The sequence below is a fragment of the Garra rufa genome, chromosome 13, assembly GCF_049309525.1.
Source record: "Garra rufa chromosome 13, GarRuf1.0, whole genome shotgun sequence".
Taxonomy (NCBI): Eukaryota; Metazoa; Chordata; class Actinopteri; order Cypriniformes; family Cyprinidae; genus Garra; species Garra rufa.
In genome coordinates, this window is record NC_133373.1 from 22,091,401 (window position 1) to 22,118,885 (window position 27,485).

Here is a 27,485-nt window from a genome sequence, read left to right on the forward strand (position 1 = left end):
GGAGTGTTCCTTTAAGCAGCTTTGTGTTTTGAACTTTATGCATGGATACTTGCATGTACTTTTCCATGACCGGCAAGTAAACAGACATTCTTTTAAGATGTGGTGCATCCGAACAACACCCGTTCCTCCCCGCGGTACAATCAAACAGCTTCAGCCGATGTCTCCGCTGAGACAGACATTGTCAATTTGGCTATTTTCACAGTGGTCTTCACACAGCTCTCGGCCGCACGGTTGGCGGCGATGTGTTGATGCCTCTGACAATCTGACTCCAGGCTGTTGTCCAGTTGCAGGGACGTGCTGGAGGTACTCCTGCAGCCCTGGCAGGTGACGAGGAAGGCCCTCCGCAGGTCTTTACTCCTGAGAGCGTAGATTATTGGGTTAACGGTGGAGTTGAGCAGACAGAGCATACTACAGAACGCAAATACTGTCTTGATGTTGTCATCCATCCGCCAGAACAGATCATACACCATTATGGCCAGAAGAGGCCCCCAGCAGATCACTAACACCACCAGGATCAGAACCAGCGTTTTGGCCAAGCGGATGTCCATGCGAGCCTGATCCGGCCTGGGGGTCTGGATCTTCGTACCGTCAGAAGAGTGAACGACCAGACTCTTCTGAGACGTGCGCCTCAGCATCCTCACCGCGTGGTGGTGAGCCTTCCAGAGTATGTACATGTAAGCGTAGATAATGAATATGACCAGAATGCTGGTCACACCGATCCAGAACATCAGGTAGTTCTCGTCGATGAGTGGAAAGATGTCTGAGCAAACCGAGTTGAGCCGCTTGCAGTTCCAGCCCAGCAGCGGCAGCACGGCGATGATAATGGAGATCGCCCACATCATGCAGAAGGCAATCACGGCTTTGGTGCGTGTCACAATACGCCTGTACGCCAACGGACGGTGGATAGAAACATATCGATCGATGGCGGTGAGGAACAGGCTTCCAACGGATGCGGTGAACGAGGCCGTCACACCCCCTAACTTGAACAGAAACACGTTCGGACTGTCTTTGCGGTGAAAGACGTGAAAGTCCAAGAAGCTGTAGACAAAGATCACACTGCCAAGCAGGTCTGCGATGGCCAAGCTGCCAATGAAATGGTAAGAGGGCCTGCAGCGCAGGGTACGTGACTGCAGTATCACGCACAGGACCACGAGGTTCTCCAATACTGTAAAAGTCCCCAGAGTGAGAGACAACACTGCTATGGCAAGCTGTTGACTAGGAGTCAGTATCATGAAACATTCCATGTCCATAAAGTTCTCCCCGCACTGCAGGCTGCTCCCTTCATCTCCGAGGCTAAAGTTCCCAAACACATCAGAGCTGTTAGTGGGGTAAAAGGGGATACCTTTTACGATGAGTTCCTCATCCGGTCCCACTTTATCTGCGAAAGAGCTTCTGCGGTAGGCTGCGAACAGCTTCGGCAGTGGGTATCCGTTTTTGCCGAAGTCGCCATCAATGATGTGGTCATCGTAGCCGATGTCGTTGGAACCGATGTATTGCAGTCCAGAAGTGATGGTTCTGAACGTGGTTTCTGCCACTCCATCCAGAACAGATTTAACATCGGACTTTGAGGCAGGGAACAGCATGGTCAAAGATGCTCTAAAGGAAACCTATTGGATGAAATCGAGAGAATGTTTGTTCAAATAAGACTGACTGAGGCATATGGATCCTCATCATTCCAAGATTATAGAAAATATTGAGCTCTCAAAAGCTCAATCGATGCTTCACTGAGCACAGAAATAAATGCCCTCTCAGACGAGCCATCATACGGCTCTTGTATTTTGCGCTTGTTGTTTTTCTTGCATGGATGGGCACCTAGGGATTATTACTCTAAGAGACGGGCTTTGAATAATTGATGCCTGCAGCTGACAGACTCAACCTAAAACACCATACTCAGTTAAAAAGCAGCGGGCAACTTAGACACAACTTTATATTGGTGATGAAAAAAGCTTTTTTTTAAGTCTCATATATAACTAAAGACTCAACTGAAGTTAAAATAGGCCTATATATGAATTCTAGTTACACATTTCGAATAGATTATAAATAATGTAATAATAAACAACAATTTAGGATAGTCTAGTGTATAGAGTGCAAATATTTAACTGTAATTTACACTATCACCTGTGTGCTCCTATATGTTCTGAATCATTATTTGACATTAAATCACAAAAGAAGTTCAATTAAGGTTTAATTCCGTTTTTAGATTCAGTAGCCTATATAGCGCAGTATGTGAATCACGCAGAACGATTTTGTAATATTACGGTATTTAATATTTAATACCGCTTGGGCATACTGCAATGCAAAACGCACTGTAGATTAAAACTACAACTAGAGATTAAAAGATTTAGATTGAGAACTAACTTTTTCGTTTGTGCTGAAATAAGCGAAGTCAGAGTTCTCCTGAAGCGTTAGAATACAGCTGCAAATTAATTGAATAAAAGATAAAATGCATCAGGTTGATAGAGTTGAGAAATGCAGTTTTACCTTCACATAGTTCGCGCAGGTGTTCCTCACTGTATGAACAGATGAGATGATCTCGCAGTGATCCTGCTCCACCGCAGCCTGACGAGTGAGTGAGAGTTCAGACGCTCTGTCTCTGGGTTTGCAGGTTTGTAGGAAATGAGATGCTCTCCTCAGTGCGCATCATATATGACGCATCCCATGTCACATGACCACCCACATACACGAGCATCTTTAATGTCAAAAAATGAAAATAACTCAAAAGTGCAATGTATGTACTGGGAGGTGGTTAGGGTTGGTTGGCAAGTGTCCTGTTTGTCTAGTTCCCAATGGTTCATCTCCAGAAGAATTTGATTTAATAAATTGTTGTATTTGACTGGCACAAATTAAGACATCTAGACAAATGGTAAATGCAAAATTGCTATATTAACTTTGAATAAGAACAGAGTACACAGCATTTATCCTTGCGTAATATGTAGTAGAAAGCATCAGCATTACATTAGCAGTACATTAGCAGTCATTAGTCTACTCTGAAGATACATAAGTATAGCCCATAATTTAGTAATGCTTCTATTGAATACCCAAAGCTTCTTTTTTTAAACCTTACTTCCACCTAGGCTGATCTATATGTAAATCTATAGTCTCACAACATTATAAATTAAAGACAAAGGTATGAGACTGTGTTCTTAATCTTAATTTTTCGAGGGAAAGAAATAGAGTTTACTTTTGGCATTTACTGCCGTTGTTCACAATACTTTTGTGTCTCTGTAGAATTATGGCTAATGTGGTTTTTCACCAATAAGTCTGCTGATTATTCGAAGAATAGGTTGAAATAAAATAAACAAATTTGACCTCCAGAAACTGACTGTTGCACTCTGTATCGTATAGTTTTACATCTTTATCCAGTAGTGCTATTGTGATGAGCACATCACTGAACACCCACCCCATTCATAGCCCTAAATTCATTTATTCAGCCTACACACAGATCCGACGCTAGAAACAAGCCATGAACAATAACTTGAATATCACTTGTCAAGACTAAGGCACAAAGTGTAATTGTTGTTTGTCACAACATTTTAAGCAAATAAAAGAGTCAAAGTTCCTACATAATGTAATAATAAAAACTTGCTTAGCAGATGTTTGCAAAGATAACAGAGCTAAAATTCAACCCACCAGAGGAAACTATTTTCCAACCTGCAATATTTTTCTCAGAGATGGTCAGTTGACAAATACTTCTAAGCTTCTATTTTCTTGGTTGTTTCAGCAGACCATTGGAGGAAGATGTTTTGCTTGTAAACGGGAGGAAGCTGATCACCTGAGACACTGCAGGAGGCATGATAGCTTTATCAAGGGAGAACCACAGTGATTAGTTGTGCTTCCTTCCTTTAACAACACCTGTATTTGGTGGCCCCAACAGGTCTGGATTTAGCAAGGAACAGGCAGACTGATAAAATCACCTGATTGAAACCCAGCATACTCAGTAATGAGGATACAACAGTATACCACAGCATGTGAATTTCGCCTGGGTGACTACTGTAGGTCTTTATCTGGATATCTAAATGTAAAACTGCAAGGTTTTGGAATCTTGTCAGGGACACTACTGTGTTGCTGAGTCATTATCTCACTAAAGAAGTACTACCTTTGCAGCAAGGGTGTCCTTCGGGTATCGACAGATTAGCCAATGCAATGACGTCTTCACAAACAAACCAGGTTGGGCCACTCTTATAAAACACAAAATCTTTACCACCCACAATGACCCTACTGAACATTGGATGCCTAGTGAGACAAGGATTCTACAAATGGGCATTACTTGAAATCGCTGAAATCTCTGAGTAACTCATGAACTCAACCACTTTTGTCTTAACTAAAGGTCATTTTAGAGTACTGGTTAACAGTACCAGATTTAGGCATTTACAAAGACATGCCTATAACCTTTCAGAGCATAGTGGGTGTGATTCTGAGAAACCGCTAGCAGCTCGCAGGAACCTGTTAAACCATCGTCCACACTGAAAGCTCGGGTGATGACCACATTTTGTACGACTCTGAAAGGTGCTGGATGAATTCTGAATGGCTGAACTGGCTGTACCAGTTGCATGGCTTGATTCCTCATTTTGCATACTGGTGTTGTGACAAATCACATCTTCTCTCAAAATCAAGCCTCCATCAATTATTAGTTAATAGTTATACTGACATACAAACAACAGTATTTTAAAATAAGTAATAGCCTACTATATCCTGGCTAGAAGGAACATTCTCACAACATTAACTAATGTATTTTGAAAGTTATATAAGCATTAGAACAAAACATTCTCAAAGTACTTTATTACTTTATTTAATTACTTTATTAATATTTGATATACAGTACAGTCTCATAACATTTAGTGAAAAGGTTCAGAGATCAGCATTCTCTGAACATCCTTGTCATCTGTACTTGATGCACATTCTCATAACGTTAAAAGAAAACGCTCTAAGAACAACTTACTCAAAACGTAAATAACATTCTAATCATCACAAGCAAAACTGGACAATTCACGGTTCTTAAAGTATTAAAAATAAACATTCAAATAACATATTTTGGGTGAAAATAGAGTGTCTGTAACCTTTAAAAGTTCTAATCACAACAAGAAAACATTTTACCACATTTTAACTTTTTAGAAACACTTCAAAACAATGTTCCCACACCTAAATTTGTTACCTGAGACCTTATATCTTTCTTTCACTTCATCCATTGTTAATTAATAGACTCCATCATGCCAGGACTGTGATCCAGACACCTGATTTGCAAATGAAAAGGCTGCAAGTGCACTTGACTTTGTGGCATACTATTATAACATTCCTTTCATCATTTTAATCTTTATATAGTGTTTGGTTAAAATGGATCAGAGGTGGTTAGTCAATAAGACTTGGGGGTTTGCACTGAAATAGCACACTCACAAAAGTGGCTTGATTTATTGAATGCCGCCCAGGACTCTCCAAAGTTTGCTCGGGTTGTGGCCAAAAGAATGAGGCATAATAAAACCACAGGTATAAATAAAATTAGAAGCTCTCTGGAAAGTTCTCCAGCCCTAAACAAAAAATGCTGCCCCCTCACCAACCGACAAGCACAGCCAGAGACGTCTCATTCTGCTGCTACAACATTGCAGTTATATTCTATGAGTGGGTAACAGCTTTACCAATCAAACGGTGACTCACCAGCTCCCTGCTGTTTGGGCCTCTCTGGACGTACATCCTGTTTTATGGAGGATCCTACTCACAGTCCCTTCGTTCATTTGTTTTTGTGAACACAGAGCTTTACTGAACTGAAAGGTGCAATCTTTCTGAGAGTGTGAACAGGGAGTAATTCTTGAGAGTTATACTTCAGCATTGCTCTTTATGGAGCCTTTTCTATTCAAATCATATATTTTGCCGTGCAAGCAGGTGAGCAGCAGATTACCATGATCTGGCTTGCTTTACTGGAACTGCACTGCATTGCTTCATCACTGCAATACAGACACACCTGAATCGATCAGCTTGACTGCTGAAAGTGCATTTGACTAGATGCCACATCTTAATATATGTCTGGTTATAACGTACTTCATCATTTGATCATTCATTGATTTTGATCATTTGTGCCTGCAAATGACAGTGAATTTAACAGTAAAAAAGAATTTAAATTGCTACAGTAAAAACCTGTTAAACGACTAACGGTAAGTTCCACTACTATATATGGTGAAAACTGTATTAGATATTGCATGTAGTTTTACAATAGTACACTTTTTTCAGAAGTGGAAAAAAAGCGTAAAATTTACAGTGAATAACCGTATTGACATTCCCTGAATTCCCTATGTGACATTTTTTGATGTTTTTATTTTGGTTGAAATAACTGTTTCTTCATAGTTTTTTCTTATTAGATTTGTACATTAGGGTTGTATGTTACATCTAATGTTGTTAAATTAATGTTTATTGCATTATTTTAGTTTCATGTGTGTCTTTCTGTGAATGACACTGTGCACCTTTTATATAAGTCAATATTTAAAAGCTGCTTGTGATTGGCTTCGGTTCATCATGTGTCTTTCTCATCACCACCCGCTTTTGGTGGTTATCAGTGTATTAAATATGTACAAAACAGATTTCAGTACTTTAATAGGTTGGTACAATAACATTATATCAGTTAATGAAATTACGGTATTTAAATGTAAATTTAAATGAAAACTGTAAAACTGTAACGTTGTTACCGTATTTTTTACGACAAAATTCTGGCAACCACAGCTGCCGTTTTTTTACAGTTTTTACAGTTTTTTTATGCTGAAATATCGCAGTATCCAAGCATAGGATGTGCCGGTTTTGAATTTGAGTTTGGAAAGTTTTAAAGATATTGATGTGTGTGTGGGAAGCTGGGAAAAATTAGTTAGATGATTCCCACAAAATACAAATATCTTTAAAAAAATTTTAATGTATTTTATGTTTTTAAAGTGCAGAATGTTTTTTGTGTTATTTGTCTATATGCTGGGTTCGACCTGCTGGGTCATTTTATTGGGTTGTTTTTAATATTTTTACCCAGGTGCACTCTAAAAATGCTGGGTTCTTTTTTTAAACCCAAATGCTGGGTTCAGCTTGCACTATTTCGGTGAAAAGTGATTAAAGAGAATCGTTGAATACACTTAAATTAAAATGTTACTTTTAAATGTTCCATTTTTTATTTCTAACATTTTGTGAAACGAGTTTAAATGTATGTAATATTGTAAACTATGCTGTATTCACCCAAATAAATTGAATGTGTCATATATTTTTGTCAATGGTTGTTCTTGCTTCTATGTTAATCTTTTAATTATTGCTGTTGCCTCTAATTTACAGCCCATTTTCAGCCAGCAATATAATATTTTGACTTAAATAAAACAACCCAGCATGTTGGGTAAAAACATTTAACCCAACTAGTGTTCTACTATGTGTTCTGTCCAAATAACTCAGGTTGGGTTGTTTTGTGTGTAGTAACAAGAGAAAACACCTTTCCTTTGCCTGCTGCAACAAATGCAACAAGGCGTCAGGTCTGAAGCATTGTGTGTGGGGGGAATTGGAAAAACAGCCTATGGCAATAAAGTAAGACAGAATCTTATGGGTAAGGGACTTGAAAATCCACACAGACCTCTTCCTGTGGGCTTTTGTAGATGGGATTTGGTACAAAACATGAGAGTAGCTGGCGGTAATAGGACAAAATATGAAAAAATTCCAGCATGGACCTCTGTGTTGCACAAAGAAGTGTAGTGTTTCTCTTCGATAGTTTTGGTGGTAAATCTGTTTTCTTCAGTAAAGCTCTTTCCTGTAGTCCTACATTGAAAAACACCACTATAAAATTTAAGTTGGGGAGATTGAGTGAGCATGATCAATATGTGAAGACTATGGAGTCCTGAAATGCTTTTATATGTTCCATCTCATTCTGCATTATAAAAGACACAAAAAGCAGGAGTCCTAATTGCAGGAGTTTTGCTTTTCTGAGAAAAATGTTCTCTCACATAAGAACATTTTCTTCGAAAATTTTATTTTATTTTCACGGCAAGGTTATATTCCAGGCATTCATACAGATGAACATACTGTCTCTTGTATTCATCGTTACGTTGAGTATCGCTCTGAAAGGCACTGTAGATGGGGTACTTTGAGTTGACTACTTTTGTCTGTGCCTGGCTTGTGAGCTTCTCTTCACACAACAAAGAAAACCTGCGGCAGGAATCATCTAAACGGCCAATGATTACCAGAGCTGATACAATATGTGCACAGACGAGGAGTGTGATTAGTTGTGTATGGAAAAATCCTAGCTTAGCCCATCTGCCTCCCAGAAGACAACATTCTCACCTACTGTGCTGTAATTCTGTCCAACTCTCTGCATATGACTCTTCAAACTATCCATTTCTCTCTCTCTCTTAATCTAAAATACATAAACGGCATGACAATAATCATCACATACTCGCTGTCATGGCAACCATGCTGTTATTAATGAGACGTTCCTTCATCTTTGCACCAAATGGCTGCGAATGAGATGGGAACTGTATTCTTTGATGCAGTGAAATTGGCCGTCTCTATCTCATAATGATGTGGCGATGCTTTACAAATCCCTTAATCACAGCCACAGACATTACAAACAAATATTAACACACCTGTTGGCATATTCACCGTCTCCCTCATTGTGTCGCTCTCTCATGCATACAAATGACAAGTGAGAGGTTTCTTGATGACTGTTAAAGCCACTTTCACTTTTGCCTTAGGGCAGGGGTTGTTCTCCCTAGAGCTTGGTGGATTACTTGCAAATTGTGTTGAGTGATAATTTAAGTGAAAATTATTTGTGTTCATCAGCAGTTGAAAAATTGAAATGATTTCCGTAAATCCAGAGGTCAAATGCTGTATGGCCTCTCAATCTTTTTGTGTAATTACAGCCACTTGACTAGTGACTGGTCTTTCTGTGAATGTCCACAAAATTGGATGACTTTTTGAATGTATATAAGGAGTAGGTTACTTTAGAAAGGAACATTTAAATGATGAAAAAAAAAAGAATTAGGGACAATCAATAAATTATGAAGAATTTATTTATATTGTGTGAATAAAAATAAAAAAACTAGTCTGATCACAAGTATTTTAAAATGTAGTTTAATCAAATTGAAAGTACTTAATTTTTGGAATCTACAGATTACATCTACAGTTGAGGTCAAAAGTTTACACCCCCTTTCAGAATCTGTAAAATGTTAATAATTTTAGCAAAATAAGAGGGATCATACAAAATGCATATTATTGTTTATTTGGTACTGATCTGAATAAGATATTTCACATAAAATATGTTTACATATAGTCCAGAAGAGAACATAATAGTTGAATTTATGAAAAAAAATAACCCAGTTCAAAAGTTTACATCCCCTTGATTCTTGATACTGGGTTTTTACCTGAATAACCCACAGCTGTGTTTAGTTGTTTAGTGATAGTTATTCATCAGTCCCTTATTTGTCCTGAACAGTTAAACAGCCTGCTGTTCTTCAAAAAAATTATTCAGGTCCCACAAATTCTTTGATTTTCCAGCATTTTTGTGTATTTGAACCTGTTCCAGAAATGACTGTATGATTTTGAGATCTATCTTTTCACACTGAGGACAACTGAGGGACTCATATGCAACTATTACAGAAGATTCAAATGCTCACTGATGCTCCAGAAAGATAAAACATGCATTAAGATCCGAGGGTTGAAAACTTTTGAACAGAATGGAGATGTGTACATTTTTCTTTTTTTGCCTAAAAATCTTTCTTTTAAAATACAGTACTGCCCTTCAGAGGCTACAGAAGATAGTTACATGTTTCTCAGAAGACACAAGTTAAAATTACCCTGATCTTCAAATTTAAAATGTTTTCAATGTGAAAAGCTGGATCTCAAAATCACACAGTCATTGTTGGAAAGGGTTCACATACACAAAAATGTTGGAAAACCAAATAATTTGTGATTGTGATTCGTGATTTTTCTAACGAACAGCAGTTCAGTAACTGTTCAGGACAAACAAGGGACCCATGAACAACTAGCATTTAGGTAAGAACACAGTATTAAGAATCAAGGGGGTTGTAAACTTTTGAACGGTTTTGTGGTCTATATGTAAATGTCTATTATGTGAAATATCCAATTCAGGTCAGTACTAAATAAACAATAATGTGCATTTTGAATGATCCCTCTTATTTTGGTAAAATAAAATCATTCACATTTTGCAGATTCTGAAAGGGGGATGTAAACTTTTAACCTCAGCTGTAATCAGTTACTGCCCAGCACTGCTCCTCTCACCCAGACTATCAGCTAAATCAGGCAGATCCTAATATAAAAATGCAACACTATCATGAGTTCAGTAAAGCTATAGCCTACTACTTTAAAATAAACCTTGGAACAAAGCATTTTGATATGTTTTAGATATCAGACCCACCTGCAGAATGTAATCTGCCCGAGGAGCCCTGCTAAGACCTCCAGACAAAATGTCTATTCTCATACTCCATGAAATAAAGTGAATAGAGAAAAGACAAGTGAGAACTTGAGATTGGCACTTTCACACAAATGCGTTCAGTAGCTGAAGTGTACCCGTCACCCGTTAACTCAAAATCTCACACACGGTCCTCTGGTGAGACGGCCCATAAAGCACAGTGAGTGGCAGCCACCTGCTCTGGACTCTCCTCCGCTGAATGAAGGCGATATGGAAAAGCTAATCGAGGACAAAATTATCCACCTTATTTTTATGGTAAGAGTGGATGCAGCCATTTGTAACTTTAATGTGCAAGGCTTCCAGTGTCACTATATTGTAGCTATAGAAAAACAGATATATAATGTGGCAAACTGGTTTCTATTATCATTTTATTTTAGTTTATTGTCATAATCATGAACACACTGGTTTGCAATGCAAATTGTTTTACCTATTACTGCACTGTTTTCCTTCAAGTTATTTAGTGCTTAAATCAAAACTATAAGGCTAGAGTTCACTAAATTAAAGGTGCTGTAAGCATTGTTTTTAATTACTTGTAATTTCCCACACAAAATGCCCCTAATCGATAGAAAAAAAATACAGTCAGGTCCATATATATTTGGACACTGACAGTTTTTTATTATTTTAGTTGTTGACCAAAACATAATCAAGTTACAGATATAACTGACGAATATGGGCTTAAAGTGCACTGATCTCATCTCTCTTAATCTCATCAAAATTGGAGAAATCACAGCTCTTTAATATATACCTCCCCCCTTTTTTGAGTAAATGGACAGTTGACTCAAAAGCTGTTTCATGGACAGTTGTGGGCTATTCTTTCATTTTTTTCTACATCAAATAAGCAGGTAAAAGACCTGGGGTTGATTTTAAGTGTGTCATTTGTATTTGGAAGCTGTTGATTTGAACCCACATCATGTGGTCAAAGTTAAACAATTGTTAGGCTTTGCAAAACAAAAGAAATCTATCAGAGAGATAGCAGGAACATTAGGAGTGGCCAAATCAACAGTTGACAACAACATAAAAAGGCCTGGATGTCACAGAGGACAACAGTGGTGGATGATTGGATGATCCTCTCCATGGTAAAGAAAAACCATTTCACAACATCCAGCCAAGTAAAGAACTCTCTCCAGGAGGTAGGTGTGTCACTGTCAAAGTCGACAATCAAGAGAAGACTTCACAAGAGCAAATTCAGAGGGTTCACCACAAGGTGCAAACAAGGCCAGATTAGACTTTGCCAAAGAAAAAAAACATCTAACCACTTCTGGAAAAGCATTCTTTGGATGGCTGAAATTAAAATCAACCTGTACCAGAATGACACGAAGGAAAAAGCATGGAGAAGGCTTGGAACAGCTCATGATTTAAAGCATACAACATAAACTGTGAAACATGGTGGAGCAGTGTGATGGCATGAGCATGCATGGGTTCCAGTGGAACTGGGTTACTGGTGTTTAGGAATGATGCGATAGGGGACAGAAGCATCTGGAACAATTCTGAAGTGTATAGGGATATTCCCCTTTGCCCAGATTCAGTCAAATGGAGCAAAGTTGATTGAGTGCCGCTTCCTAGTACAAAGGGACAATGACTCAAAACATACAGCAAAAGCAATTTAGGGGTTATTAAAGGTTAAAAAGTAGAATATTCTGCAAAGGCCAAGTCAATCGCCTGATTTCAACCTGAGCATGCATTTCACTTGCTAAAGACAAAACTAAAGGCAAAAAGATCCACAAACAATTAGTCAGCTCCAGTAAATCCTAGCAAAACATCACAAAGGTGGAAACCCAGTCTCTCATGAGTTCCAAACTTAAGGCTGTCATTGCCTGCAAAGGATTCTTAACAAAATATTAAAAACAAACATTTTATTCATGATTATATTTATTTGTCCAATTATATTTGAGTCCCTGGAAATGGGGGGACTGTTTATAAAAATGGTTGTAATTCCTAAGCATTTTATGTTATATTTTTGTTCAACCCCTTGAATTAAAGCTTAAAGTCTGCACTTCGGTTTTATCTTGATCGTTTCATTTTAAAACTATTCTAGTGCCAAAAGTATGAAAATTGTACAAGTGCCCAAATATATATTGACCTGACTGTAGGTGTCCCAAGAAATCCCATTTGTGTGTGTGTGACAGCTCTGTGTGGGTTTGCCACTTCTGCATGGGAAGCCTTCATTTTCAACACATCTCAGAGGAACATTTTATTGCTCAGATTGTGCTATTTTATAGCTCAGAAGATTCCCATATTGTTGCTATCTCTCCTAAAATTCTAGCCCTTATTTGATTAAACACCTGGCTCACCAAAAACTGGCTCTGACAACTGAGTTTATTTGCTTTTTGAATTTTAACTCTGAATCAAAAACCCAACAAATAAGTTTTTTTTACATGAGTGCAGATGTTTGCTTGCAGTGGTTCTAAACTAGAGGCCAGGCCATCTAACAAATGGGGGGAGCCAAACAGGATGACTTCAGTCTTGGTTTCATTTACCTGAAGAAACGTATCACCCATCTAACTTTTGATGTCATTTACACAAGCTAGCAAATCAGGACTTTGACCCAGGTTTTAATGGAATGTACAATTAGGTATCATCTGCTATCATCAGTTGAGGTCGAAAGTTCCCCCTTTAAGAATCTGCAAAATAATAGGGTGAAATCAATAGAAAATAATAGCTGAATTTATAAAAATGACCCTGTTCAAAAGTTTACATCCCCTTGATTCTTAATACTGTGTTCTTACCTGAATGATTCACAGCTGTTTTTTTCTTTAGTGATAGTGCTCATGAGTCCCTTGTTTGTCCTGAACAGTTAAAATATCTGCTGTTCTTCAGAAAAATTCTTTAGGTCACACAAATTCTTTGGTTTTCCAACATTTTTGTGTATTTGAACCCTCTCAAACAATGACTTTTTTCAAACAATGAAGTTTTCAACCCCAGCTCTTAATGCATCGTTTTTCCTTCTGGAGCATCAATGAGTGTTTGAACCTTCTGCAATAGTTGTATATGAGTCCCTCAAAAATGCTGGAAACCCCCCAAAAAACATTTGTGGAACCTGCAAGATTTTTCTGAAGAACAGCAGGCAGTTTAACTGTTCAGGACAAACAAGGGACTCATGAACAACTATCATTAAACAAAAAAACACAGCTGTGGATCATTCAGGTAAGAACACAGTATTAAGAACCAAGGGGATATAAACTTTTGAACAGGGTCATTTTTATAAATGTGGACTATATGTAACCCTTTAATGTGAAATATCTTACTCAGTTCAGTACTAAATAAACAATACCATGCATTTTGTATGATCCCTCTTATTTTGGTAAAATAATTAACATTTTGCAGATTCTGAAAGGGGGATGTAAACTTTTGACTTCAACTGTATAAGGCAAATAAAATCAGGCCCAAAATGGAGCCCTGCGACACCTTGCCTGTAACAGAAGCAAGCGATTAATGAAACTGACCTATCTCTACATAGAAGCTCCTCTTAGTAAAATAGGATTCAAACGACTTTAAGGCTTAATCTCCGATACCTCAGTTTTTTTAACCTGTTTAAAAGAATGCAGTGATCTACTGTATCTGTATTTTAATGCATAGATTTAAGTAAAGCATTGGTGGTAGGTGGCATCTGACTTCTTAAAAACAAACATAATTCTCCGCAGTCCCAGTTTATGTCTGCATTTGTATAAAAAAAGATGCTTGAATGAATCAAGTGCTAAAAACATTTGAGATGCCATCACTTAGCTTATGTACATTATTGCATCAGTTATACAAATAAATGAACTGAATGCACTACAGGCTCCCACATCATTACACACATATCAGTTTATCTTCTACCTAGGCAAATTATAACACTAGTGAACTGCAACTATATATAAATATTTCAAGGTGCAGAGCTTCACAGCTGCACTCATTTTTCCACATGGACTTTTTCTCACCTCTCACAGCAGCAAGAACGTGTTTGTCCTTCAGTACACGGCTTAATAAAGTTCACAGTGACCGCAGAACATCTGTTTCTTGAATCACTGCACTTGTTTTTCATTATGGTGAACATCAGCTCCATGTAGCCTGGGATCATGCTGTATGTTGAGAAGATCTGCTGCTTGAAGCACTTTCATCCATTCAGCCAGCAGTTGATGCCCTCCTTTCATCCCACGCCGTCACTGGCATCTGTGTAATGCCGGACCCATCAGTGTCAGGGCTCTCACACAACTCACAAAAAGTGTCTCACTGTCGCAGCAGTAGTTTTATTTAAAACTAATCTAAGAGCAATAAATACTAAAGCATCCTGTTTATGTGAAAGACAATGTAATGAAATATTTGCAGGGGCGTAGCAGCCAATTTAAAAGTGGGGGGGGACAGTATGGTGATGTTCATACAGTATAATAAATTCTAAATAGAAGAACAATGGGCATTTTACAGCACCAAAGTGGCAATTTGAGGACACCCAAGAGATTTGTGCTGTGATTGGCTAAATGTTAGTTCACTCAAATCTAAGTAACAAATCAGAGAACTGCTACGCCCCTGAATAGTTGCATTAATCTACTCTATTGTTCAAATGTTTAGGGTAGGCAGATTTTTTTGAAAGAAGTCTTTTATGCTTTTCAAGACTAATTTATTTGATACAATAAAACATTGTAAAATACTATTACAATTTAAAATATAGCTGCAAGCAGCAATTATGGGGCCAAGCATTCAAAGGGGAAAATGAGGAGCTAAGGTAGCAGGAACAGCAGACCAACTGCAACAATATGTAAAAAGAAGCCATTTTAGGATGATTTTAGTCAAAATGACAGAAAAATGATGTAGAACGCCTATTGATTTGATTTAATGGCTTATTACATTTAACCAACAGGTGGCGCTGTTATCAAATCGATGTGGTGTGTTGTGTGAGGTGACAAAGGCACAATCAAAGTATGGTGTCATTATGTCAAAGCTTTGCAGAGATAAAGCCTCAGTCATTTTGGCATCAAGCCTAATATTTGTACAGGCGCTGTATGAAAATGGTTTCATCTATCAACATAAAATCCATAACTTTTTGTCAGCACAGTCTGAAGATGATCTGATTCAATTTTGGTGAAAATCGGACGAACCATCTAGGACGAGTTCGAAAAAGTAGGTTTTCAGCATAAATCAAAATGGCGGACAGGAAGTTTGGCCAACTGTGGCATAATTGGTATCTATGTTGTCAGCATGACCCAAGAAATATTTTGAGACTAATTTTATTAAAATAGGCTAATGCTATCTGTAGTTCTTAGTATTTTTGAAAATTTTATAATTAGTAGTTAATGAATGGTTTATTACTCTTAACCAATAGGTGGCGCTATTACCAAATTGACGTGGTGTAATCAGAGGTGGTAATGCCACATACAAAATTTGGTGCAATTATCTTAAAGCTTTGCAGAGATACAGCTTCAGATGCACTTTGGCATCTTTTCAGCAAATTCGTTGATGCATTTAACGAAAACAGTTTCGAATATTGACACGAAATCCATAACTTTTTGTCAGCATGGTCTGAAGATGATCTGAGTCAAATTTGGTGAAAATCCGACTAACGGTCTAGGAGGAGTTCGAAAAATTAGGTTTTCAACATGAATCAAAATGGTGAACAGGAAGTTTGGCCAATTTTGGCATAATTGGTATCAATGATCTCGACCTGACCCAAGAAATATTTTGAGATCACTTTCATTACAATAAGCCATTTTTCTCAGAAGTTATTCGAATTTTTCTAAATTTCTTTATAACTTTTGACCAGAAGGTGGCGCTGCCACTGTCAGGGCTTGGTGCTGAAGACACATACCGAGTTTCGTAACGATATGTCAATGCGATTGGAAAATATAGCATTTTATGACAAAATTCAAAATGGCTGACGCCCAAAATGGCTGACATGGGAAATGGATATGGTTGGACTCGGCATGCTCCTCCGAATCTAACGAGACCAGTTTCGAGATTTTTGGCCAAACCATTGAGTTATAAGGAAAAATACCCAATTTTCATATCTCCTGACCACTAGGTGGCACTGTGACGAAAAACTGCAGGTAGCCTCAGGTCATGCTTGTAATAACACACACCAAGTTTGGTCTCAATACTCCAAAGCATTGCGGAGATATGGCCTCACATCCATTTTTGCACACTTTTCGTAGAATTAATTAGCACGTTATTCGAGAACGGTTTGTCCAATCAACTTGAATTCCATAACTTTTTGCCAGCATAGTCTGAAGATGATCCGAGCCAATTTTGGTGAAAATCAGACAAACCGTCTAGGACGAGTTCGAAAAAGTAGGTTTTACAAACAATTAATAAAAAAAACTAAACCTTACGATTATTGAAATTCAGTGTTCATTCGACTCGGCATGACCCGGCATGACCCAAGGAATTTTGATTTTGTGCCTTACGGTTCAAAAGTTATTAGCAAAAAGAAAGTGAAATTTTGGACAAGTGGTGGCGCTAGAGAATTTGAGTTAGAGACTCCAAACTTGCTATGGTTAATGTTGGTACTGTCCTCTATCAGTGTGCCAAATTATACAACTTTCCCGCAAGCGGTTCTATGGGCTACCATAGACTTCAAGAGCGGAAGAATAATAATAAGAAGAAGAAATCTAACGGATACAATACCTGCCATCGCACCTTCGGTGCTTGGCCCCTAAATAAGTTTCTATGTGAATACATGTTCAAATTTAATTTCTTGCTGTGATCAAAGCTGAACTGCCTGCTGTTCTTCAGAAAAATCATTCAGGTCCCACAAATTCTTTGGTTTTCCAGAATTTTTGCGTATTTGAACCATTTCCAACAATGACTGTATGATTTTGAGATCCATCTTTTCACACTGAAGACAACTGAGAGACTTATATTCAACTATTACAGACAGTTCAAATGCTCACTGATGCTCCAGAAGGAAAAACTATGCATTAAGAGCCACAGGGTGAAAACTTTTGAACAGGATGGAAATGTGTACATTTTTCTTATTTTGCCTAAATATCATATTTTATTCATTTAGTACTGCCCTTCAGTGGCTACTAGAAGATAGTTAAATGTTTCCCAGAAGACAAAATAAGTTAAATTTACCCTGATCTTCAAATTCCAAAAGTTTTCACCCCACAGCTCTTAATGCATCGTGTATCCTGACCGTTTGAACCTTCTGTAATAGTTGCATATGAGTCCCTCAGTTTTCCTCAGCGTGAAAATTGTTGGAAAGGGTTCAAATACACTAAAATGCTGGAAAACCATAGAATTTGAGGGACATGAAGGATTTTCTAAAGAACAGCAGGCGGTTTAACTGTTCAAACAAGGAACTCATGAGTGACTATCACTAAAAAAACAGCTGAGAATCATTTAGGTAACAACAAAATATTAAGAATCAAGTGGATGTAAACTTTTGAACAGGGTCATTTTTATAAGTTCAACTATTATTTTCTCGTGTGGACTATATGTTAACATCTTTTGTGTGAAATATCTTATTCAGGTCAGTACTAAATAAACAACAACATGCATTTTGTATAATCCCTCTTATTTTGGTAAAATAATTAACGTTTTGCAGATTCTGAAAGGGAGATGCAAACATTTGACCTCAACTGTATGTAGCATCAGAAGGGGGGTTGAACTCAGAGCTGAAGCCGAGCCTCGGGTTCAAGCCTTTGTTGAGAAAGCAGCAAGCCAAGTTCGTTTACTAATGACCATCAGGACTGGATAGGCAGGCGAACTTGTGAAACTGAAATAAAGTGTGATCATTCAGACAGTGTATAGAAACACACACACACTCAAGCAAAGAGAACATGAGTCACAAATGTGTTTAAACATTCACGGTTTCATAATTCTTTAAGGACATTACAAAGATATGACTTGACACTGACAACATCAAACAAGTGGCTGAACCATCACTTACATCAGTGTTAAAGGCGGCGTGTGTCTGTGTTAACTGTCAGGACAGAAACGACCATGACCTTGAGCTGCACAGACACGTTACGTGATGTTTTTTACTGGAGATCTCAAGGCATCTGCTTTCTAGCTGTTCTCATCTCCTGCCTCACCGAGACTCAAATGAGCGATTTATACAACATGAATTACTTTTACAGCATGCATAATGTGCATAATATGCATATTTTCTGTATTTATGGGAGGCCTGTGTATCCCTGGGTGGAATGTGATATCCTACAACGCATTTTCAGCATAAAACATGAAAGCAGTATTGGATGACTAATCTCTTTGACTAATTATTTGACTGTCAAAAGGATTTAACGCAAAATACCATTTATTTTTTTATTTTTTTATTTTATTTAACATGACATAAAAATAGATGATTATCCAAGTCCATATAACGGCAGTGAATAATGATCTCTTGGGGGGAAGGACATTTTTAAATGTGTTAATAATTTATATATTTATTGAAAGACTAGGGTGAGTAAACAATGACTGAATTTTAATTATTCAGGCTTTAAGTTCCCTGATTCTGTTTGGAAGTGGACCTTGGATTTTGTGTTCTTTTTAAATAAAATCCTAACCTTGGACTGACATCAATTCATGTCTTCCTTAAGACATCCGTGACAATCACAGCCTGAGCCCATTAAGTTTTAACATACTATATTATTGAAGAGCAAATGAGTTTTTTTATTGCTTGGATTAAATTTAAATGGTTCCCACTCACATTTCTGAAAAATAAAAAAAAAGATAAACGTCACACTGCAAACTCTGCTTTAAGATGCTTGCCTGCAAGCGCAGGTTCACCTTTTTCTTGTTCTGCCAGCATATGAAGTCACTGACTGCAGATATTTATTTTTCAGTTGTTGCGCTGGTGTGGGAGTTTGCTGTAAGCCTTTGAAAGTTGCAACCTCAGGCAACTGAACATCTATTTGCAGTCACACATCTGAATGAAATAAGCACACACCAAGATGGTTATGGAATTTCTTGCTCAACAGAAACATGTCTTAAGCTCCAACTTACCTCTTATTGAACCACTTTATTTGTGAGTAGTTTTTTGTATTCCTAAATAATTTTGTGAAATACACTTTTAAAATTAAAGGTGCTTTAAAAGGTTTTTCACAGCGACGCCATAGCCATTTTTGGTTCCATAAAGAACCATCTCTTTCTTACCTTTTCATAACCTGAAGACCTTTTTCTTTTTGTGAAACAGAAAGGTTCTTCAAATGTTAAAGGTTCTTTATGGAACCATTTAGACAAAAAAGTTTTTTCTATGGCATCTTGAAGCACCTTTACTTTTAAGAGTGTATAATGAGAATTCATTAATTCCTTTTTTTTTAATTTGATGAATAAATAATTGAATGAATGAATAAATAAGATTTGTCAAGGGCTTTTTCACAAAGCCCAGTGTTGATCACGCTTTTTCAAATCTATTGTTATTTGCTATTATTGCCGTCACTTTTATTAACTATTATCTTTTATTAATTATTATCAAGCTTTTAGAAAGGCTGAAAGAACAGATATTTGGGTATTGGGTAACAATAACATTAACAGTTATAGTAACGGTATAGTAATAGTAAATTATGTTGAATTTTAAGCAACTACTAACCTTAAACCAAACCCTAACATTACAGTTAAGTACATGTTGTTAATTCATATTACTTACTGTGTGAATACAATATAACAAGGACACATTTTAACACATATTCCCATTTGAATAACATTATTGAATAAGACCAGAGACATTTACAGAATCAGCAATTTGGTAATTATTTTGCCTTTGTTAATGTTGTTTATGTTGTCGTTTATTTAGTACTGACCTGAATAAGATATTTCACATAAAATGTGTTTACATATAGTCCGCAAGAAAAAATAATAGTTGAATTTATAAAAATTATCCCATTCAAAAGTTTACATCCCCTTGATTTTTGTGTTGTTACCTGAATGATCCACAGCTGCTTTTTTTTGTGATAGTTGTTCATGAGTCCCTTGTTAGTGTGAAAAGATGGATTTCAAAATCATACAGAGGACAACTGAGGGACTATTATGAGGGGCTATGCAACTATTACAGAAGGTTTATACACTCACTGACGCTCCAGAAGGAAAAAAACATGCATTAAGAGCCAGGGGTGAAAACCTTTTGGAATTTGAAGATCAGGGTAAATGTAACTTATTTTGTCTTCTGGGAAACATGTAACTATCTTCTGTAGCCTCTGAAGGACAGTACTTAATGAAAAAATATGATATTTAGGCAAAATAACAAAAATCTACACATTCTGTGCAAAAGTTTTCACCTCCCTGTGCTTAATGCATCATTTTTCCTTCTGGAGCATCAGTGAGCATTTGAACCTTTTGTAATAGTTGCATATGAGTCCATCAGTTGTCCTCAGTGTGAAAAGATGGATCTCAAAATCATACAGTCATTGTTGGAAAGGGTTCAAATATACAAAGAATTTGTTGGATCTGAAGGATTTTTCTGAAGAACAGCAGGCAGTTTAACTGTTCAGGACAAACAAGGGACTCATGAACAACTATCACTAAACAAAACAAAAAAAAAAAAAACAGCTGTGGATCATTCAGTAACAACCCAGATTTAAGAATCAAGGGGATGTAAACTTTTGAACGGGGTCATTTTTATAAATTCAACTATTATTTTCTGTTGTGGGCTATATGTAAGTCAGTTTTATGAATGTCTATGTTCTGCAATACTCTGCATCACTCTAATGCCATATGAAGCTTGTCTTCTTTCCTGTTCTCATCTTTCTGTATGTCTCAATCAACTGTATGAGCGTTTTGAGGCATCATAAACCCATAAGAAGTGCAATATGGGCTGCAATCAAAATCTAATCACTTCAGCATGCAGATGAGCTCAGCACAGCCTCATAGTGTCACATTTCAGCATATTTTGCGTTCATTTGTCTTATGAGGAAACAATTCCAGATGAGAGGAAGACGAATGTCAGGTGTGACTCACTCCTCAGGAGACGGCGATAATGTCATCTCTTCTCAGACGTATGGATCTGCTCTTTGCACAGCAGGTTTCAATATTGTAAACACTAGATGAGGAATGTGAGAGCAATAAAGAACGCCATTAACTTCAGCTGTGACACTTCAATTACGAGTGACAACTGCCGAAATAGTCACGCATCCTTATGTGTGACAAAAAACACTATTTAGGCCTATCCCGAAATCAAATTTAGAGAAACCCAAAGTTCCTCAGCTAAAAAAATCATGTATTGTATGTGAAGGTACTGGCATAGCAATCTTTATTTTTCTGAATTATTGCTTTAATTTTTTTTTCAAAACAACATTGAGCCAAGAGATCCAGGAAAGCTTAAATACACCTGGCATTTGTTAAGAAACAAAACCTGAGAAAAAAAAGTGTTGGGGCGACATTTTCAAATCAGCATAATGACATACAAAACACTCTCGCCTAACAATCATACAACCTCCTATGTATTACCGATCAGTACTAAGATTAGACCAGATCTGGTGAAATTCCACAAGAGTTTCAGTGTTTCAGGGTTAGGTCTAAATCTAGACAATTCTAGCACACGTACTGTTCTGTTCAGTAAAAAAAAGTAACTGAAAAACAAACAATGGAGAGAGGAGAAGCGACTGTAACAAATACAAAACATAAAAAGAAAACAATGCGATTCATTTTTATGTTTATTCTTTTAAATAAGAATGTCAATGTTCAAACAAGCTCTCTCAACAGTGTCTTTAAATAGATCATCAACAACTTCAAGAACAGAAGCCAAAGTGAGGCCAAAAAGCAATATGTTCTCCAAAAGTCTCTTCTCTTGTGGTGTGCACCAGCAGAGCTGCTGAACATTTTGGGAATAAAAAAAAATATATCAAACTGCTTCCATTCTGCTCCGGCGGCACTGTTCTACTGCGGGATGGTGTGGTTCGCTCTCTTTGGTGGAGGCGGTGGCATGAGCTCGGCGTCGGCTGAGTGTTTGCGGGACTGCACCTGGGCGCACCGGTCCAAAAACTCAAAGAGAATTTCCTTTGTGACGGGATGCTGGATACTGTTGCACACAGCTGTCAGGATGACACGAGACAACGTGAGAGCAACAAATAGATACTGGCTTTTCAGCAGAGTTGGGCTGCAAGCTCAGAAAATCTTAGCAGGTGAAGCTGTCAACTTGTTTATAGCTAAATATCTGAATAATAACATCTAGATTAATGGTGCAAACATTTTAAAGCAGGGGTGGGCAAATCTAGCTGTTGAGGGTACATCTACACTACAATGATTGTACAAAGAAAAGCATTTTTTAAGTTTTGTGTACAGATGACAATGTTGTATAAATAATCCACATTCACACGGACCTACAAAAACAACTAAAAGTGCTGTATTATGGATGTCAGGCTAGTAGTTCGTGAAGTCACTTTGTAAAGAAACACTACACATATATGCATTCCTACAGACTGAACGTGTAACATGCATGCAAAATTTGTGTTTTTTGTAGTTTACACACTCTAAAAAATGCTGGGTTCAGCCTGTTGGGTCATTTAATTGAGTTGTTTTAAATATTTTTACCCAGGTGCTGGGTAGTTTTTCAGTTTGTTGGGTAATTTTATTGGGTTATTAAAAAAAAAAAAAAAAAATATATATATATATATATATATATATATATATTTTTTTTTTTTATTTATTTATTTTTTTTTTATTTTTTTACCCAACCGCTGGATTGAGCCTGTCTCTGATGAAACAACCCAGCTAAAGTCAGAGTGCAGGCTTTTTGCTTCCTCTAACATTACAAGAGAGAGAGCGGTTCACAGTGATGTCAATTTGGTGCACTTCTTCAGCAAAATAAAGGTTTGTATGCATTTTATTTCATTTATAAAATCTTTAACTGTAAATTATATTATCTTATGCAACGCAACATACAAGGACGAGATGTCAGTCAGTCATCAGCAGTCGTTTAGCAAGATGGAAACGCCTTTTGCCTTGCAACAAATTGTTTGGTCACACTTTATATTAGGTGGCCTTAACTATTATGTACTTACATCAAAAACATAAGTACAATGTACTTAATGTGGTCATATTGCATTGCAAAACACCTTTACTTCGAATAAGGTGGGATATGGGTAAGGTTAAAAACAGGTTTGGTGGTATGGGTAGGTTTAAGGGTGGGTTAGGGTGTAAGGGATGGGTCAACAGTGGTAATTACAGAAATTAATTATGAATGTAATTACATATAGGTTTTTTTAAAAAGATAAACATCTATGTACACAATAAGTACATTGTACCAAATGATTAAATTAAATCAAAGTACATAGTAGTTAAGGCCACCTAATGTAAAATTGGACCAATTGTTTTTTAGTATTTGTTATAATACTGAATTTAATTTAAAACGGTCCTATTATGTTCTTTTGCAAAGTCTTTATTTTGTTTTGGGGGTGCACTAGAATATGCTCTCATGGTTTGTGGTCCGAAAAACACATTCTTTTTCACATAATTTACATTATTACAATAGCTTTCTTCCCAGGCTGGCACAAATTAGTTCCGGGTTTGATGAAGGTCCGCCTTCCGAAAAACGAAATGTGTTGTGATTGGTTAGCAGTCCCACTGCGTTGCAATTGGCGAACAGCTTAGACGGCGTTTTAGTCCTGCCACGCCCCTTCCCAAAGCAGCAAGTTCCATGTACAACTGTGCAAGCTAGTTTAAAGTGATTCTAACGTTTTAAATATGGATTTTTCAATGCTTGTGTTTACATCAGCCGCATGCGACCCTCTGTAATGCACATGTCAATGACGCGGCTCCAGCACGGTTACCGGAGAAGTTTGCAGACACATTAGTCAATGCTCGCGTTAACAGAAGCGGCTGTCCATGCTACATCGCTAAAGTTAGGCGAATACCCCACCTCGTCCCTCCCCACCCACCAACGATTTGAATTTCTGTAGGCGGGATTTATGTTGTGACATCATAGCATCCGGAAACAAAAGCTGTAGTCCAAAGGAGCCGTTCGTTGTAGTTCTTGAAAAGGGATTTTTAAAAAACTAAATATCTCCCTTTGGAGTGGACTTTGAGACTGGCTAAAATTCAAAAAGTGAAAAGGAGTAATAGGACCCCTTTAATTTGATGTTAAAATATGTCCTTTAATCTTAGTATTGTTTTTTAATGGAAAGGTTATGGGCTCAGTCATGGCATCTTTCAGATACGATTGAAGTGAAAGGCAGCGGTCTGAGGTTTATATTCCCCTGGCAAACAGCATCAACGGCTTTGATGCTGTATTCATCCAAACAAATTCTATTTGTCTTATATTTTTGTTCATGGTGGTTCTTGCTTAATAATAAATGTTCATCTTTTGATTGCTGTTGCCACTACAATTCTGTGTGATTTTGAATTACCAGCCCATTTTAAGTCAGCAATATAATATTTTTAAACAATAGTTGACTTAAATAAAACAACCCAGCATGTTGGGTAAAAACATTTAACCCAACCAGCTGAGTCAAAATAACCCAGCATGTTTTCTGTCCAATATTTTCCCAGTGCCGGGTTGCCAAATAACCCAAGTTGGCTTGTGTTTAACCCAGCATTTTTTTTTAGAGTGCATGAGATGCTAATGGTTTCGTTTTCAATAATTTGTACTTTGAACCTAGTTTTCAAAAGTTTACTTTTTTAGCTACTTAAAACACTGATGTCGTATAAATAAGCCACTAGATGACAAGTTTTGCTTTTAATTGAATGTAGTGTTATGTAAACGACCCCAAATTTTCTTTTTTGTAACAATTTTTTATCTCCAAGCCTAACAAAACACACCTGAACAAGCAATTAAAGTCTGCAGGACTACTAGACTACTTTAGGCAGGTGAGTTTGATTAGGGAAGGATCTCAAGTGCCAGAGTTGTCCAGCCCTATTTTAAGGCAACTATTATATAGCATGTAACATACAATGAAAATATATGCAAAAATTAGTATATTAGCTTTAGTGAATTCTTACCCATGGCTGTGTCATATGAGTTGGGGAAGCTCTTGTCTATCCTCTGTCGCATGAACACCCAGGTGTTATTGACGAACGTGCACTCAATTATTTTATTATCGTACTGCTTCAGGTCCTTTGTTATCTGGAGTGAAAAAGAATAATGGGGATCAAGCACTAGCATAAACTTAAAGAGAGAAATTACAGTTGCATCATTCAAACCAAACAGCGTTATGGTATACATGTACAAACCACTTTGTTGAACAGTTTTTTTTTTATGTATTAGCATTGCTTGGAATTTTTTGTCACTTTTTTATAATGAAAAACAGGCAGCTTAAGAAAACAGATCAATAGCCAGGCTGATTAAGATTGCGTTTTCTGACAACCATAAATTAGCATGGCTGTCCAATACTGCTCGTATCCCAGTTAAACACACATGAAGCAAACTAATCAAGGTCTTCAGGGTTACTACAAACATCAAGGCAGGTGTGTTGGGGCAAGTTGGAGCTAAACTCTGCAGGACATTGGTCCTTTATGTGCAAGTTTGGACCCCCCTAGATTAACAGAAAAGTCAATTCCATCTGGTATCCATTACAAAGTCTTCAAAGTCTTGGTTTTTAACTGTTTTTGCAAATTTTGACGTAATGTTCTGTAAAATAAATGTTTCATTTCCACAATTTTGTGTGTTTCATTTGTCATAATTAAAATGTATTAGATATATGTGACCCTGGACCACAAAATCAGTCATAAGGGTATTTTTTTTTTTTAGATTGAGATTTATACATAATCTGAATGCTAAATAAATATGGTTTGTTAGAATATGACCATACTTGGCTGATATACAACTATGTGAAAATCTGGAATCTCAGGGTGCAAAAAAATCTAAACACTAGGAAAATTGCCGGTAACACTTTCTATGAAGCCCCTATTTATAATACATTATGAGGGTATTTCTAAGGCATTATAATGAATGCATAATGCATTATAATAAACCTTATAATATGTTATATTATCTCATAAATACTCATAACAACAATTATAATACATTATAATACTTGGGTATTTGAGGTTATAACTTTTAAGATTATGATTATTTATAACACACATATTTATTCTACCTAATTTACAATGGACTATATCATATTACATTTATTTTTTTTCATTTATATTATATTTTATTTTGATGGTCCCCTTAGTCTATTGACTATACGCAACTTTTCAACTACATGTCAACTAACACTCCTTAGAGTATTAGTAGACTTAGGTTAATGTTAGGCTAGGTAGTAGAAGGTTTACATGCTTGCAAAGTTACTTATAATCAGTTGTTATAGTATATACAGTGTTAGCATATATTTTGCATACTAATTTAAAAATTATTACATAAAAATTACTGTTAGTTGACATGCAGTTGCAGAGTTACTTATAAAAAGCTGTCTAAAGGGTACCATCAAAATAATCAAACTGATAATACTAATGTGTCATATTACACATTTATCTCATCTAATACCTGATATTATGGTTCTTTGAGAAATATTATTATAATTACTTATAAGTGGTCTTTGTATGCTTTAAGTAAAGTGACATGAGAAACATGGCAAGATATGAGACTTATGTTATAACTATGGAGGAGGTAATCATACTGTTAAAAGCTATAACCACAAATAAGTAAAACATTATAATACATTAAGACTGTTCTTATGAATACTCATAAGATGATACAACATATTATAAGTTTTTTTATAATGTATTATTAATGTATTATAATGCCTTAAGAATACCCTTATAATGTATTATAAATACAGGCTTCATAGAAAGTGTTACCAAATTGCCATTAAAGCTGTGCATATTACTAAACAAAAACAACATTTTGATATATTAACGGTAGGACATTTACAAAGTATCTTCATAGAATATGATCTTTATTTAATATCCTAATGATTTTTGGCATAAAAGAAAAATCAATAATTTTGACCCATACAATGTATTTTTGTCACATAAAAAAAGTTAGTTGATCACTACAGAAAACTATTCAGGACATGAAGCGCACCATATACGAACCAAAATCTCACCGTTAAATATCCCTGAAGCTTGTGTGCTTACCGCTAGTCTGTGGTTCAGACAAATTGTTGGTACTTTTTGGAGGTTGTAAAGTAACTGCCAGTGCGTAATGTGTAATTACAGCCACAACACAGATGTCTCAATACATGACAGTTTCACAAAGGCCTTAAGAAAA

At 36.7% G+C, this 27,485-nt stretch overlaps 2 protein-coding genes across 2 annotated transcripts in view; both read right to left on the reverse strand.

Annotated features, from left to right (window-relative positions):
• Window positions 1–7: 7 nt before the first annotated feature.
• On the reverse strand, window positions 8–2,598 carry LOC141283432 (cannabinoid receptor type 1A-like). The gene is made up of 2 exons (XM_073816714.1): window positions 2,482–2,598; window positions 8–1,607 (listed from the first exon to the last, which is right to left on the reverse strand). The coding sequence occupies exon 2, from the start codon at window positions 1,581–1,583 to the stop codon at window positions 141–143; it is 1,443 nt and encodes a 480-aa protein (XP_073672815.1). The 5' UTR covers window positions 1,584–1,607; window positions 2,482–2,598; the 3' UTR covers window positions 8–140.
• Window positions 2,599–21,977: 19,379 nt separating this feature from the next.
• Window positions 21,978–27,485, reverse strand: part of rngtt (RNA guanylyltransferase and 5'-phosphatase) — a 162,569-nt gene continuing 157,061 nt past the window's right edge. The window contains exons 15-16 of the mRNA XM_073816395.1: window positions 25,274–25,397; window positions 21,978–22,368 (exon numbers count right to left, since the gene is read on the reverse strand). Coding sequence (XP_073672496.1) covers window positions 22,214–22,368; window positions 25,274–25,397 — 279 coding nt within the window. The 3' untranslated portion in view covers window positions 21,978–22,213. The remainder of the gene's footprint in view (window positions 22,369–25,273; window positions 25,398–27,485) is intronic.